This window comes from Varroa destructor, unplaced genomic scaffold, assembly GCF_002443255.2.
Source record: "Varroa destructor unplaced genomic scaffold, Vdes_3.0 BEIS01000003.1, whole genome shotgun sequence".
NCBI lineage: Eukaryota > Metazoa > Arthropoda > Arachnida > Mesostigmata > Varroidae > Varroa > Varroa destructor.
In genome coordinates this window covers 1,117,671-1,134,074 of record NW_019211456.1, presented here as the reverse complement: position 1 = coordinate 1,134,074, position 16,404 = coordinate 1,117,671, and the positions used below count along the sequence as shown (strand labels likewise).

Here is a 16,404-nt window from a genome sequence, read left to right as displayed (position 1 = left end):
TGTAGTGCAAGGAAATCGATCTGAGTATAGAGGTTTGGAGGATGAATAGTCGACAAAGACGGGCGACAAAATCTGCTGAAGTAACCAGCGGGCGCAATGCGACGGTAATAAACTAGGAAGCAGTTTTTTTTAAAGTATCAACAAGTGGCTAAACTCACAGAGAAAGATAAATCTTTCTCAAACGGCATATAGCTGATTTAAAAATAACAAAATCACCCATTTATTAGATGGTGGCAGGAAAAAAATAAGCTAGAAGATAAAGATATAAGAAGACAAATAAATAAAGTCCATTGTCAAATATTGAATTTGCGTGTTTTATGGTCCTACATAGAACACCAGCCGTTTTAAATTTTATATACATGGTGTCATATTCGGTGAATTGAATGCTATGACCTCCTGATGGAGGTGAGGGCCTTCAATAATTAAACAAGCCAAAGTAGCTACTATTAGTGATCGTGCTCTAATAAAATAAAAGCATTCTGTATCTCAACAGAGTATGCAAATAGAGTTTTATATTCAGTAAACGGAACCACCAACTTTACATAGCGGACTCAGCTCAAGGTTAGTACTTTGGAAAGGAAGACGAAGAAAGCCATGAAAAGCTAAAGTTAAAACTATAATATTATCTATGCGAAGCTAGAGCAAATACTCAACGGACTTCTGGAGTGCACCCAGCCAAACGTAAACACCATCAATTGCCCCATCGCCGGACCTAGCCATTACTCTTTCGCAGACACTTTGTCAGCCTGTCCTAATAGAAGGGAATTTGATTGCAGATGTACACCTTTGACCGATCGTCATTGCCCTGAGGCTTTGCAGCATCAAGTCCGTAGTTCTCTTGCAGCTAGCCGGTTACAGTTATTTTGTTTCGTCAATTTTCTCAAGTTAGCATTATACTCCATGAATGAAAGACACTCTGCTGTACCCTCCAGGGAAAAATAGTTATCCAGTGGACTGCGTCGCACATATACACATAGACTTCCATCTACTTAAAATTTAACTTAGAGCGATCACTCTAGCGGGTGATCGCTCTGTTGGGCTGGTCGACAGACACAAATTTGAGAATGTTGTGTCTAAGTCATACTATGTGGCTGGCCAATAGATGGTTACATGAAACTAAGTTATGTGACATTAGAGAAAAGAGTCAATAGTAACAAAGTACTATTTACAACGTATAAATAGATAACGGTTATATAGAGGATCTTGCCATACAGAAATGGTATCTTAGTTAAACAGTGTTAGATATATATGGTTTGTTCATATAACTTATATATAGAGTTCGAAAAGTTACTACTGAATTACGGTATGCAGCATCTCCTAACGCATCTAATAGGTGTGATCATACCCCACGTTCCGATTTCCATTCCGGACTTAATAGTTAACGGGCGTGACAATATCAAACTCAACAGGAGAAGATACAATTATATATATATATATATAAATACTTATTTACTAGACACTAGATTAGATAAACGTTTAAAGCACCACAATTCGCAGCAGGAGAAAAACATTATTTGTCAGAGAAAGAGTGTGGCAAGCCTCACGCACAAGACAGACCAAAATTTAATTGAAAACAATTAGACGAACAAAAGTGCTAGTAATACAAGGAAAAATGGTACCTCTCAGTAGTATTTTAATACTGACTGCAACGTTAAAAGAACTTAGAACATATTTATGCAAACGGTAAGGATTACATACAGTAGGTTATATTGTAAAAATATTTCGAATTTTTTATAGAATGTATATCGAATTCAATCCAATAACAGAATCCGAACAATAGACCTGGTATAGTAAATAGATCGTTACTTGTGTTCGAGAAAGCGTGAATTGGAGCACTTAATAACCTTTCATACCCGGTAACCTTTAAAGCTGGGCTATTTAACGGCCATGTGTGCCCATCCCAGACCATGTTTTCACTCTGAAGCCGCCAGCCCTGCACTGATTTCTATGGGCTGGGCACATCCTCTGGATTGTCAGCAAATCAGAGGTTATTTCTGTAGTTCATTTTTGTATTAAGAATATAAAGCCAGAGAAAAATCATGGGCAATATACTGTTTCATTTCATACAAAATTAGCAACAGAAATAAAGCATTTTGGTTTTATTGTACTCAAAAAGCATTTATCCGGCTTTTATGATGTATAAGGTGCATCTGAAAGCATTGTACACTCACTAAATACTGTATTCTATTAAGTGCCACCGGTGCTGTAATGTACCACTTCTACATTAAAGGTCTTCATCGAAAGAGATGAGTCGTTCATAATGCATAACTGAATGGCAGCATTTGACTTTGGAGCCCGCACGGATTTTTTTTGCCATAGATTTTCCGCATGTTAGAAGATGCATCTGTTTTTCCTGAAACCCCTGGCTCATTTGTGACGTGATCTAGGGCGATCCAAGAAGTTCATTCAATAATTATCAGTAGCGCACTGCCTTAGGATCAGTTACCTACATCCTAAACAGAGTCATCTCTCAAGTGTCTAGATCCCTAACTATAGTATATGCAGATTATAGAAAAATGTACGATGGAAGACAGCCAAAAAATGTATATTTCCCTAAATCGATTGTTCAAATAGACAACTGCACTAGACTTGAATTTCTCGCTTCGTAACTGTACAGCATTGCGCTTCTGGTACAACAATCCGATAAATAGTTAAAAAATTGACGGTAACTAACTAATCTCAGCCAACTGCATCCGTGACTTAACGGTAACCACATCGATCAGTTTTACACACGAAAATCATGTGTGAAATCTTGTACCGGAAAAATGGACATACGTTTATTATTAATAGACCTGACTTGTGTATACGGTTCACTAGTTGTTGCGTGATGTGGATTATAACCTATGCGAATATAGCGAGAAGCGCAGAGCAAAGCAATGATAGGAAGGCTTCTCAAGCACATGCACAAAAGATATTTGTGTATCGCTTTCAGCAATCTCTACTATGACAAAGAGAACAAATAATGTTATGTATTTATTGCGTCACCAAAATTAAACAGAAATAATTATTGTCACGTAGTTCGCATACAGGTATAAACATTGCTTCTGTTTTTCCTTGTTTGATTCTCATTGTTTGATTAAAATACGATTGGCAACATGTGGTATCGGAACAAGAAACTTCTGGATACGTATAAAGTTATTTCCGATGTAACGGACGTATAAATTATGTGATTGCAATAAATGTACTTCCGGTCCGCCAAACGTATTTATAAGATACCCTTTCGCCGGCCTGTTATTTGCCAGTTTCCATCTGTCTAACCTTTTTACTGTGACAAATACAGTGGCAGCGGTAGGATCTAAGCGAATGCGAACGGCTTAATTCACCGCTTGATGAACAGTCTGCAGCAAGCTAATATGTCCGGAGTCTTTGTTTTTAACGGGAACCATTTGATAAAATGGCTGAGGTAGATTACAGGTTTGGCGGCAGACGGCTACCTGAACAGGTGGTTTGACCCTTGAAGCCTTATCGACGTGGCGCATTTTGTATCTCACACAGTCTAGGTCAACTCAAGCGGATGCCTTATGAACTGATTACTGTACAGGTGACATTTCAGCGGCTAATGGAGGCCTACTAAGTAAATTGCAGTACTAGCTGGTTTTTGTACATCTCGTTGATGTCATCGTAAATTCAGGGGTTCAAGAGACATCCATACCGTTTTTTAGATGTAATTTCTGTCGTTAACGCCGGCAGTGCTTGTTCGTTATGTAGGAGGTCGTATATCTCGATCGTTGAATTTTCCAGGCTCTCTTTTAACCCAGAGAAACTTGTGGTGATTACAGAACTTCCTGGTCGTGGTCTTTTACTACCGTCGAGTCGTCCCGAGATCTTGCCAAGGTTACCTAACCGCTATACAATTTGTTTAAAGCGTCCGCCTTTTCTGCGCCTCATCAGAGAGCATTTTTTTGCTTTCAAAGGGGCCCTAACAAGTGAATTATATAACACTTCTGGGAAAAGTTACCTATCGAAACATAGTGCCAACATCAGCAGGGGTGCTAGTCCAATTTGGCGTGGACGTAGAGCGCGTGCTAGCCTAGGCGAATAAACATTTTCGATTAAAAGAGAAGTGCAGCCGTCGGAGACAGTGTGCTTGGGTGTTGTTTAGACGATAAGGGAACTTCACCAATATCTGTATGGAGAGCGGTTCATCATATCAGGTCGCAGTAGCATGCTGAAGTATTTGTAGAGCAAGAGGGACTTATACCAAGCGAATTCAGTGGGTCTAGGAGATGTTGGAATACGACTTCAATGTGCAGTCTTGAAGTAGCACGACAACCCGTAGTTGTCCTGTAGCGACTATAGTAATACTCCTGAAAAGGCTGATAAGTTACGGTGCGTTATCTGACGAACCCGCATGGATTTGCGGTGGTGATTATGCTCAACAGAATGGTTCGATTTCTATTACGGGTAGTCAGACAATACCACTTCTGGTCGCGAAGCATCTGGCCGATCTTCCCGTGATCGACGACGTCAACTTTATTCGCTCTGTCACAAGACCATTTGGATTTAACAAAGACTGACTCCCTGAGGCTATAAAACCGGTGCTATTGAGTAGAGAGTATTGCACGCGTTTCGTTCATTTTTTTCGTGCCCACCGATTGACAGCCCGGGCCCCGGTAAAAACTCTCACCGCCCTTTAGAATTAGCATGGGTCCATGGAGGTGGTCTTAAAATACAAGGCCATCTACTTTTAGGACCGACTTCAATTTTTGGCACGTTCCAATATCCGCCGTTTAAGAACCGTCGTAATAGAGTAGATGTACGGCACGATTACGGCGCGTCTAAGAATTTGCTATAATCACCGGCTTCCCTGTCTGCACGATGGTCCCGACAGTCGTTTTTATAGTGAATAATATGGTCAGCGAGGTCCTAGGCGTGACACTATTCGAACTACTCCACGGGTTTAAGGCCTTGCTGTTAGAAGAGTTACTGAAGTCGCGGTTAGCCTTAGCCCGATCGTTTGGTATCCAAGCTACGGATAGAGGCCCATGCCCGGTTTCGTTAATGGAGGCGGGCTTCCGAAGAAAGAAACTTTCTTGTGCAGAACGCTCCGGTTTAGTGAGCCCGTCTTCCTATGCCTCGCATGCAGCCCTACACGTTCCGGAAGCTGCTGTCCACGTTCAAGCCTAAATGAAACGTCGAGAAGTAAGTCACACGGTTAGCCTATCGTTTACGGAGTTCACGGCGGCACCTGTCGCCGCCAATCTACAGAATCTCATGAAAGACTGAGCGCGGGATAAAGACATTCTGTTCGGTAGCATGGACGAATGAAATAGGTATATAAATTACACAATACATGTATTTCCGGTTTCGGCCGGCTGTGACTACATACATCCCCCGCCGGCTGGTCAATGGTAAGCCTCCAGCAGTCGAAGCTCGCTACCGGCGCATCAGGTACTCTTTCGCCTTTTCCCCTGATGGACACCACCATTATATGAAAGTGCTTAGAAAACGATTGTGAGCTTCTTGAAGCTTCTCAAGTCATTTCCTGTCACGCGCGATTCACTGTACTCAGCGAGGTAATAAAATAATCTACGATATAGGGAGTTTATTGTACAGGAACGGATAAGAATGCAGAAAAGGAAATTTTCGAAGAATTAGTAACACATATATGGGGTCCCAGCTGCCGTATCAATAGCTCTACGCATGTAGAGCTCTTAGTACAACGATCTAGTAACATCGACCCCCTAATACAATTGGTAAATATTGTTTGTAAATACCTTGTAAAGGCAAAATTTATAAAATTTCACATGACTATTTCTTCTTTAAACCACTCAGTATCTCTGCACGACGACGTACTCTATAAATATTGTATGCTATGAATACTTTAAATGTAACCTTAAATTTTCAAAAACAAACTAAATAAAAAATACTACGTAGATATTTAAATAATCCTGACGAACACTTTTTGCTTAAGCTCTTCATTACAAATATCCTACATTTGTCTCTCTGAAATACGTGCGTGTATCGATAATTCTTTCGCCCATTGTTTACAATCACTATGGAAAGAAGCTTCCACTCAGAGACTTAGATGTATTTTAACATATTCATAACTACACCTTGCTCAGCTACTTATATCAACTTCTGTTGGTGTTTATATATATTTAAATGAGATATCTTAACATACAGCTCAGAAACCTTAGTTACACTGATCATAAATAAACCAAATATTTTAAAATTAAAGCTACCGACATAGTCAGGCAAAGATTAAATTCTTCCCACCCAATTGAATCATAAGCAGCCTGAATAAGTATCTTGCAGAAAGCGGCTGCATGCTGTGCCTTTTGTCTAGGTAAGCTTTAGCACATGGGGATATTGACGTAATAGATTATGTAACAAACGCGTTGGAAGTAAAGAGCACTTGTAAATTTTAACAGTCCTCTGTTACGCTAATTGATGCTCGACGCCTTTAAGAGTACAATTATCTTTAGATTGTACCTCAATATCACAAAAAATGTAGAGAAAAAATTCATACATGGTTATTTCTGCGAACGCTGAACCGCACATGATATTTTAGGCGGTATCTACTATTCTCTGAGGGATTTTCAACTTAATATCCCCTTTTCTTATTTTAAAACATACTAGCTTTTAGATACATATTTTTGGATAATAATATTTAGGATTCTTCTGCATGTTACCTTCGCTCAGATTCTAGAAAGATTGTATAACGTTTCGTACACCCTGTACGGATATATTTATGTAAATATATATATATATATAGAATGTACTAGATGAGTATCGCCTAGTTTATGTGATTATGTAAAGAACGATGATCTTACAGAGATGACAATAGCATTGCACAAGAGTTCGCTCAAATTTTTCGAAAGTGTTTTTCATAAGACATTTGTTGAATAAAACCTTATATCATAAGCACACTGGTTCAACGAACCCAATGCTCTGTCTCAAATGTATAGAATAGAATTGTATTTACATGATATGTTAATAGATTAACGGTATTAGTGTAGCAAATTGTAGAAATCTACACAGAAGGCAATGCCTTGCTCGCCATATTGCTGTTTGGTAAGCGTCTTTTTAGCAAGATCATCTTTATTGTTAGCCAACAATTTTCCGCCATGCCATGCCGCATTAACTGGGTCGTCCAGTTTAACATGAATGTCGTAGAGCTCTGGAACGAGGCTCCGCAGGTCACTAGCGACTCGTTCGCGAAATCCCGGAAAAAGTGCATTGCCACCAGTTAGGAGAATATTTGAGTACATATGCGGGTGCACCTAAAATGTGGAAAATGCACATTATCAATCATCAATCATTATCATGTATCAAGTTAGGACGCTAAATGTACTCGCCCTCCCGTCATAGTACAACGGTGTGAGTGTATTTGAAAAAAACAAGCTAGCAATTATGATGTTTTATAAAATAAAACATTGCATGATGGATTATAACACATTACTTTAGCATGGTATATACGTACGTCCTTGGGCAATGACTTGACAGCGTGCGTCATTGCTTCACAGATTCCCATTTGATCAATACCAACATCAGATGGGTGAAAGAGCAGTTCTGGGACCTACGGAAAAACGGTGACATAAATAAAGTAATTGAGCACAATCATATACAGAATATTTCCTTTTATTTTAATTTTTGGTCAAAAATCGTTTGATATCAGGTCAGCTTTTTTCAGACAAAATACTTTGTTTTTCAGGAAATTCGGCTGCAGTCTTGTAAGGTGAAGAGTGAACCGCTTAGTACCAGTATCTACTTGATATAGATCAATCAATTTCAATTCAAACTTGAAACTTCAAAAAGTCAATTTTCTTCTAGTACCCACATATATTGAGACGAGCAAGCAGAGAGTGCATTTAATAGTCTAGCAGATACTCAAACCCCGACTTGAATTAACTTTTACAGTGTTTATTACTATATACACATTCAGCTGTGTAGGAGCGGATATACTATGCATTAGTTGAGTGCAACTGAAATCGACTCTTCTTCATAATGGCTCGCTTACTTGAAACCGCTCCAGGTTCATTCGTACAATCTGTTCGGTATCCGTTGCGCGCCCATTGGTTTGTTCCTTTGGTCTAACAAAGCCACGTTTAATCGACGTGTAATCAGGCAGGACATAGTCACGCCAAATTACATTATCCGGCAGACACTTTCGGGCTATGTCCATATCAGAGCGGTAATTCTGAGAGACGAAACATACATCTTCCTTTACCTAAAATGTTTGTCAACTAACTTTAGATTCTGCAAGCGTTTAGCTGAAAAGCTGTAACATCAGTTAATCTTTTAACTGTTTTTTTTTATATGTTTACATGCGTAGGACGTTGTTGACCAACAAAACCCTCAACGGATTCTCACAAACACGTCTTCAAAGAACTGGATTAATTACCTGATTAATGACGTAAGTTTCATCCATGACGTTAAGTTGCCGAAATGAAATAACATCCTTCAAATAGTTTGTAAGTTTCTTGCCTCCGACATTGATCCTACGAATTCCCTCCTTCACGCGACGTCCCTTTACATACGGTACCACATGGCTAAAAGAGTAACCGGAATCCAACACCAGACTGCACAATGCCGATGGATTCTCCTGTAGCAAATAAAAGCAAAAGTGAGCCAGTTAATTTTCTATCTGTTTGTTCAGAGTTTGCTGGGATGACGGAAAAAGGAAATGAATTCAACAAGAAAGCCTTAATCTTCCGAAAAAGCATCACTGGCATATTGCACTGGCACTAATCTATCGCTGACGGTCAATATCTCTAAACGAATCGATAAGTGAGTTTTTTCGATCAGAAGAACTCGATTCAAGAAATCCGTAACCACTCTTTTATTCTGATTAATTTAAAAAAACCGTCATCAAAAGTTCGTAATACTTGTTTTTATTACGCTCTTATGAACGTTACCCATATAGCTCATTTGAGAATTTGCTATGTAGGACAGACGAGGCATCTAATCTTAGAACGCAGAACTTCTTATAGTCAATATAATATTTCTATTATTTTCTGTGAATTGTTGTATTTTTTGGAAAAAAAACTATATTCAACTACGTCACTTACTTGGTGGTATTTATATGCAACAAGGGAACTAGGATTAATAACACATAGAGATTGAACACCGTAGTCCTCGAAGAAGATTTCTGTCAAGTTCTCCTGAATTGAGCAGAAGTCGAAATAAGGCTCGGTCAGGATAAGACCTGTCGACGAAAAATCTACACCAAGGCATTCTGAGCTGAACACATAGTCCCAAACCTGTTAATAAAATGTACAGCAATGCTTATGAACCTTTTCTCTTACATTTAACTCACGTTTTACCAATATTGTTTTTTTATTTATCTTAATATTTGTATTTATATTAATGTTTTATCAATATTGTTTGATGGTTTGTTAATTTACTAACTTTATTGAATAACGTTTGATTAAATCACATTTTGTTCGTCTTGAGTTCTTTCAATAATACTTATCGATTTGTCTACATTTTTTGATGCTACAATATACACGACGATTTCAGTTGTTATCCAAATAGATAGGCAGTAATGCATCGTCAGGCAACTTTGTTAAAATATACGACTTAGACCTACTTATCCACCCCCAACCATGATATCTTGATCGATCCCATTTACTTTTTACAGTGGAAACCAGCTTCCGTTTACAAAGGTGCACTCGTTGATTTACCTGCTTTTGAACTTCCCAATTAACGAGGTAGCCTCTTTCGTGGCACAAAATATAGTACAGCTGTGACATATCTTTACAGTCTTCGACCTGGAAAAGATCCGATAAGTTGATCCGATGATTTCTATTAAGCCACTTTAATTCTAATCTTGATGATGAAGATCTGTTTGTGACTGCAGGGCGGTAATATATTTAGTAGTAATGGCCTTTAGTTGAGAGCTGCATAAAAAATTATTCGACTAGTTGTAGACACCACATGAATTAGATGAAAAGTTTATTTATATGTTGAAAGCTTTCGGTCACAGTTATAGCGCAAACTAGTTATCTATTTGACATGTTAAATTCTGTCATGTAGCTCGTCTACCAGTTGAATTAATCCAAACACCACGTGGATCAGTAGTACTGATCCTGCTTTATACAATTGACAGTTTAAAGAACGTTACCTGGTCGCCGATGAATCGCCTCCGGGTTTCAGATTTCGCCTTCGTGATTGCGTTCGGTATTAGCCGTGGTTGGTTATCAGTGGCATAGCCGACCTTCAGGGAGTTGGCCCCGTTGTCCATTATGAACATATGCTCGGCTGCCATGACGCTTTGTCCTTTCGGATCCGTTAAGCTAAAATAGCTAGCAAATGTCGTGCTTACCTAAAAAAAACACACCACATAAATAGATTCAACTACACAACAAAACGTAGGCAAGCTTTATTATATTGGAAGTACCTTTTTTGGGCGTGCTAAATATATATTCTGACCTCAACACCGCAGTCAGATCACAATGTAATATTCACCTAGCTAATATCAGAGCACCACATCTATGCACTACTAAGACACAGGAAGCTTGTCCGACGAAGTCTAATGTAAAACGGTTTCAAATCGATAATAAGCAATAGTACCGGCCTCCCCTTGTTTGTCACTTGCTATTATTCTGAAGTTCATAGTTCAATGACACGTACTTTTTTTAGTATAGTCAATGCTGGACTACTTTAACAAGGGAGACCTTTTTATCCACTACACATACAGCAATCAATTAAGTGCTATCTGCATTTCGTTTGCGATCATTTGGGTAGCTTCACAATTGAATTGGGGCAAAGCACCGCCTTGGCGCGCATGTTGTTTGTTTCCAATTGAGTAGCGATTGGATGTAGCTGCGGCGCGTGTTCTGCAAAGACTGTTAATTTGGTCTAAATCGCCACAGATTCGGAATATATCTGATGCGATCCGTCACAACTGGTCATCGCCGTACAAAATGTAATGTTAGCTAATAAAAATCCGAAAAAAAGTGGTCGTTTGCAGAAACTGAAGAACTGCTACGGGTTCTTTCGTTCCTCTCAAAGTGGAGAGAGAGCTTTCGCTTTCAAGTATAATCAAACTGCCGGTCACCCAACTGATGTAAACAAACTACCTGAAGCAGTTATGCAAATGTCTTCATGATCGTGTTTTGTACGATCATTTCCGATTTTGTGTCATTTCGTCAAACGCTAGGAAGTTTGTGAAATTTGGTATAGGAGGTTGGCAAATAATATCACCAGTTAGTGCACCCTGTGCCATAGATATCCCGGGGGCGACAAATTGTACTGTTATCTTGACTCACTTTAGGATCAGTTAATTTTAAAATGGGACGTCGTTCGCTAACCTCTACAAAAGGAGGGAAGTTTATGAATCCAACAGATCAGGCTCGAAAGGAGGCGCGTAAAAAGGAACTAAAGAAAAACAAAAAACAACGTATGGCGGTACGACAAGCTGTCCTTAAGGGTAAAGATCCACACGCAATCATCGAAGACCTAATCAAGATTGATGAAATGCAATTCAATGTCACTTCTACTGCAGCTCCACCACTTTCCGAAAAGGTAATTTAGGCTTTAATAATCCTGTGTGTAATTAATAAATAGTGTCACAAATATATATATATATATATATACATATATATATATATATATATATATATATATACAAATACATGATTTAAAACCGCAAAAAACAGAAAAGTAAAACTAGTCTTCCTTATTCTGAATAATATTGATATTATTAAGGGCGTACTATATATTAAACTACCTATGCAAAATCTAACCCAGCGCACGAGCCAACTTACAAACAAATGCATCGCCGGGTAGCTGTGCACGGGCGACCTGAGGTGCACCTATTGCTCACACTCCATTATTGGGGATGACTAGAAACTGGCCAGTTATATTTAGCCCTGTTGGTTTGGGAAAATTTACTGATATTGTAATCTGCAAAACTGTGACAACTGCAAATAAGCGTAACCAGTAAGGCAGGGTTGTAGATTATCCACCTAACCCTAACTTTGCTAACTGCGAGTAAATGTTTGTTGTATTCTGTCAACTGCATCGATATGCTTCTTTGAATTGGGACGCTGTACAATGGAAGGGCATACAAATTTGGATGCAGCTAGACTATTAGATAATGTTATATGCAAACCGCCATTCTTGGCACCAAAGGTAAAAAAAATATAGTGTTATGTGATGTCTAAGCGGAATATACAGTAACTATGTGTCCAAGTTGTTCTGTTATTAATACTGTTATCTGCACTGATTCTGCTATCGGCTCAAAGATTATGCAGTTTTGAAGTTAATCGGTAATGAGGGGCTTTGTTGCCTCCGAGAGATCAAATTAGATGCAATTAAATAATGTGATTTCGATTTGTGTGCCCCGTTTTGTTCTATACAGACTAACTATATAGAAGTGGACCTGTCCTTGTGTAACATAATGTTGATCACCGTCCAATAAACGTTTCGGCATATGATTATTTCTTGCGGGTAGTACTAGCTCTCAGCTTATGGTGTACTGGCCGGAATTGTCAATTTCAGTTTCAGAGTTCTACTAACAAATCGGCATAAAAACAGGGTAACGGAGGTACCCAGAAATAGAGTTCTTGTGCGAAGCAATAAGCGGAGAATAATCGGAGCAATATCCGGAGCGAGGCTTTACTTAATAGGGGTTCAATATTAAAAAATGTTCAAATTCTAGGTATAAAGGTTGTTTCAGAGAAAACGATATATGGATGACTTTTGGCTGCTTTACACGGTTTGAATGAAAATAGATGCATGCAAAAAAGCCTTGAAGGTCCCAGATTTATTTTTGTCATCCTACACTAGTTAAACGTTGTCTTTCAAGACGTCTATCCCTTGAACGTCATTGATCCGTTTGTGATTATACCGAAAAAATTTTAAACAAGAAATACAGTTATTTTATATTTTGATTGCCGCTAAAGCTGTTTGAAGGCATTACTATTCTCTATAAAATGGGTCACAGGCGATAAAGTGCGTGAATCTTTCAATGCGATTTTTGAGTTTTGATGCACAGCTTTGTGCGTCGGTTTAGCTGCGAAAGCGGAGAACACAGATGATATCGTGCATATTGGGCTTACGTGTCATTAATATTAAGGCAGTAGTCGAGAAATATGAGTTGGACAGTATAACCACATTGACTTTCTTAGCCCCATAGCCTCACTTTTAGAAATTATAGCCTATCTTATTAAGGAACTATTCTATAACTTAATTTTAGTAAATCCTCTTATTCTTAAATAAGTGATCTCCTACTTTCACAATTTCCACTTATTGCGTAGAATCTCATTTCCCTCTCACACTGGATTCCAAATACACGTTTTTTCTGAGAATGTCTATTAAGCTGCATAAGTAGAAGTCAATTAAGTGAGTACTATCAGCCACACTTGACTTAGAATTCACGCAGATAAGTCATTGCGTTATTTTTTTCAGGTATTGACTGATAAACGCAGGAAACTCCTAGAAACGTTGGAACGTGTTGAAACTCTTTACAGAAAAGAAGACGCAGATAAGCATCGCGCTTTAAAAGCAATGTTTCGGGAGTATGAACAACGCAGATCGGAACTTGTGAGATATTTCGAATCTGTAAAACAGGCTGAAATGGTTACCCCCGATGAGATTCCTTTACCAACAGCTCCTACGATGATGTCGCTGGATGCATTGCAGGTTTGTTGAGCGCTTCGTTTTGAATATAACTTGGCAATTGTATTTCCTTGACAGCGAATCACGTCGCGATAGTCGTGTTCTTGAGGACTAATCCAGTGTCTTCAGTTTCACCTCTAGCAAAGTGTAACCTTTAGGTATACTCGCCCTTTTTAATATTATAGTCAGTATGGGCTGTAACCATACTGATTTAAACGGAATTAACAGAACTGTTTAATATACGTGGGCTCAGTGTTCGTCTTCTACTCACTTAGGTCATTATAGTTTACGTTTTACTTGTACAAGGTGCTACAATACATGTAAAATATTATCTAACAAAAAGCGTCAACATATTCGACTTGTCTTAGATTTTGCCTGCATCCTTCTTACATTTTTGGTGTATTTTCATGTATGTTTATGGTAGGATATTCCAATGCCGTCATCTGCGCCACCCCCGCCAGCGCCAAAGTCTATTTTGAAAAAGCATCCTTCATCATTCTTTAGTGATATGCAGCAACTTCAACAAAAGAGGGATTCAACAATTGAAAGACTGACTGGAGGCAAAGACGATCCCAAGGACAAGGGTGTGACAATCGGTGAGCATAATGTAGATATGAAAAGAAGGATATTTCTGCTAATTTCGCCTTTCTAAAAAAATTAGATTGAAAAGTTGCTTGCAATTCTCACAATAGTATTTTGAAAAAGTGTTTTTTTTCTTTTCATATAATCGTGCACTTATCTTTGACAATATTCGAGGCTCCTATAGCAGCGTCTTTTTAGTATAGCCAGGTGAGAAAAAAAAAACAAAAAAAAAAATAATATTAGCTGAATATGTGACAGATTAAAGAATAATTATTGCTGTCTTTGCAATGTGTGGCCGAAGTCTGCCATTTGAAGTTGTATCTACATTGTTACGCAGATGCAGTACTGAGAAAAAATTGGGTTTTTCTTTTAAAGAACGGCGTTTACACAGGTTAATGTTGTATAGGAAGATATAGTTTTTTCCTAGAATGTTCTTTAACATGTAATTACTGACATTACAGGTATCAGCGGCGCTCCGGGGGTACCGATCGGTCCACCGCCAAATTTGTCCGACTGCTCTGACCTAGACGACGAAGATGACGGTCCGGCTTCAGTAGCCTTGCCACCTCCATTTCCTCCGCTTGCAAAAAAGGTATAGAAAGCTAGTAAAGCAATAAATTATGTTGATAATAATCTTCATTATTTTCAGAAATGTCTGTACAACAATAGTAATAATGTACGCAAATTCTATAATTATGTTTAACTGATATTTCAAGCTTAGCTGGAACATCTTATCTGTGTAACTTTACTGAATTCATACGGATCGTCTCTTACTATGTACCCTTATGTTTTTCCAGGTTCCAGCAACGCAATTACAAGCCAATCCAGCCCCGCAGGTCAGAACTGCTAGTGAAGCAACTAGTGGAAGTGGTCAGAGCAAGCAACTGCGCTTCGCACCTCAGCCAACAACCGCAAAGGACGAAGTACTCGAATTCTTGCAACAACTTGAAAAAGTTCATCAAAAAGAGCAGCAGCCTAACCTTGGAACGCAAAACGTGCCAGGTGGACCTCCCCCGGGACCCCCTGGTCCGCCAGGCCAACAACCGCCACTGGGGCCGCCAGTGCAACCTGGAATGCTGCAACCACCTCCAATGGGTATGCCACCCCCACCCCCGCCAGGAATGTGGAACGCACAATTTCCACCCCCGCCACATCATCCCGACTTTATGCTTCCACCTGGTATGCCCCCTCACGGAGGTCCGCCGCCAATGGGTGGGCCAAAGGGTGGTCCAACACCGGGTCACCGAGGGCTTTCCGGCCAAATGTATCATCTCAACAAACCTATGTCTACCGCCGGCAAAACGACAATTCAAGCCAAGCCGCAAATGCGCAGTCTTCAACAGGAAGTGGTGAAGTTTGTACCAGCACAATTGCGAAAAAAGGGTTTATTGAGCAGTACAGGAGCGATTACTGCTGCAGGCGATCATACCGGCCGACGGGAGGGATCGGGATCCATTGGACTATCAGGAAGCAGAAAGGAATCTGGATCGGTCGGCGTACAAGGATCACAGTCAAATGCCGATGTCCCTCACAGAGGCCAGCCAACCAAGGATGATGCATATGCACAGTTTATGAAGGAAATGGAAGGGCTTATTTAGACACCGCGAATGCTGGGCGGCAGCCATTACAAACGGTTTATTAACAGCGCGACTGAACTAGTTCAATGTAAGAATTGTTAACCGTGAACCAATGATAAACTATATATTACGCCGACTTGGAATGAGCTCGAAATCGTGCGTGTGAGTTGATTTGATTTAAGGTTAGCAGCCCGTTAGTATAGTATTTGCAAACATTTTCCCGATATCCTGCTAATTACTTCAGGTATAGAAACAAAAACGAGTTACAGCTTTAACGCAGCAGAGGTACCTCATCATTTGAACATTTGACAGCTAATGAAAATGGTATGTGCTTTGCCGTCTAAGAACTATTTGAATGGAAGTATACTTGTAAACTAAGTGGGTGCATTGTATATACCATGTATGATAGACACTGTACAGAATAAATAAAATACTGTTTTATGTTATCTAAGTAGAAACGACTAAAAAACACTAACTGCTTTTATTCATTTTCCCAAATTTATTCTACATCTTTGAATTTTTTGCAGTTAAGCAATATGATATGAAGAATCACCTGGATAGTTACTGCACCCTGAAGTAGTACTACATTTCTGAAGGATTTCTTTATTTTCATGTATATATATCTCTACTATAAAATAATTTAGTCATATAACATACCTACTATATATGCATAATA

The 16,404-nt window shown here is 39.1% G+C and overlaps 2 protein-coding genes across 10 annotated transcripts; one reads left to right on the top strand and one right to left on the bottom strand.

The window, feature by feature from the left end:
• Positions 1–2,960: 2,960 nt before the first annotated feature.
• On the bottom strand, positions 2,961–10,820 carry Arp6 (Actin-related protein 6). 9 transcript variants are annotated; one of them, XR_015325082.1, is made up of 10 exons: positions 10,579–10,820; positions 10,070–10,270; positions 9,630–9,716; positions 9,015–9,206; positions 8,348–8,548; positions 7,964–8,173; positions 7,427–7,522; positions 6,929–7,226; positions 5,330–5,529; positions 2,961–5,123 (listed from the first exon to the last, which is right to left on the bottom strand). XR_015325082.1 is itself a non-coding variant. In XM_086985493.1 (9 exons), exons 2-8 carry the CDS (start codon positions 10,211–10,213, stop codon positions 6,954–6,956), a joined length of 1,203 nt encoding a protein of 400 aa, XP_086841619.1. In that variant the 5' UTR covers positions 10,214–10,270; positions 10,579–10,820; the 3' UTR covers positions 2,961–5,123; positions 6,929–6,953. The 9 variants fall into 9 exon arrangements, 7 of the variants coding, with proteins under 7 accessions (XP_086841619.1, XP_022653146.1, XP_086841620.1 ...); XR_015325081.1 differs by having other exon boundaries at positions 5,330–5,411; XM_086985493.1 differs by lacking the exon at positions 5,330–5,529.
• Positions 10,821–11,007: 187 nt separating this feature from the next.
• On the top strand, positions 11,008–16,203 carry LOC111246956 (uncharacterized). Its single transcript, XM_022797407.2, has 5 exons — positions 11,008–11,472; positions 13,360–13,593; positions 13,994–14,165; positions 14,613–14,743; positions 14,949–16,203. Exons 1-5 carry the CDS (start codon positions 11,239–11,241, stop codon positions 15,747–15,749), a joined length of 1,572 nt encoding a protein of 523 aa, XP_022653142.1. The 5' UTR covers positions 11,008–11,238; the 3' UTR covers positions 15,750–16,203.
• Positions 16,204–16,404: the final 201 nt, after the last annotated feature.

Excerpts from the sequence above, each read along its gene's own strand:
- Arp6 (XM_086985493.1), bottom strand. The coding sequence starts at position 10,213 with ATGGCAGCCGAGCATATGTTCATAATGGACAACGGGGCCAACTCCCTG. Across the intron at positions 9,207-9,629 it reads ATTGGGAAGTTCAAAAGCAG|GTTTGGGACTATGTGTTCAG; the intron begins GTAAATCAACGA and ends TTTTATTAACAG. Across the intron at positions 7,227-7,426 it reads TCAAGTCATTGCCCAAGGAC|GTGCACCCGCATATGTACTC; the intron begins GTACGTATATAC and ends TCCACATTTTAG.
- LOC111246956 (XM_022797407.2), top strand. The coding sequence starts at position 11,239 with ATGGGACGTCGTTCGCTAACCTCTACAAAAGGAGGGAAGTTTATGAAT. Across the intron at positions 13,594-13,993 it reads TGTCGCTGGATGCATTGCAG|GATATTCCAATGCCGTCATC; the intron begins GTTTGTTGAGCG and ends TGTTTATGGTAG. Across the intron at positions 14,166-14,612 it reads GGACAAGGGTGTGACAATCG|GTATCAGCGGCGCTCCGGGG; the intron begins GTGAGCATAATG and ends CTGACATTACAG.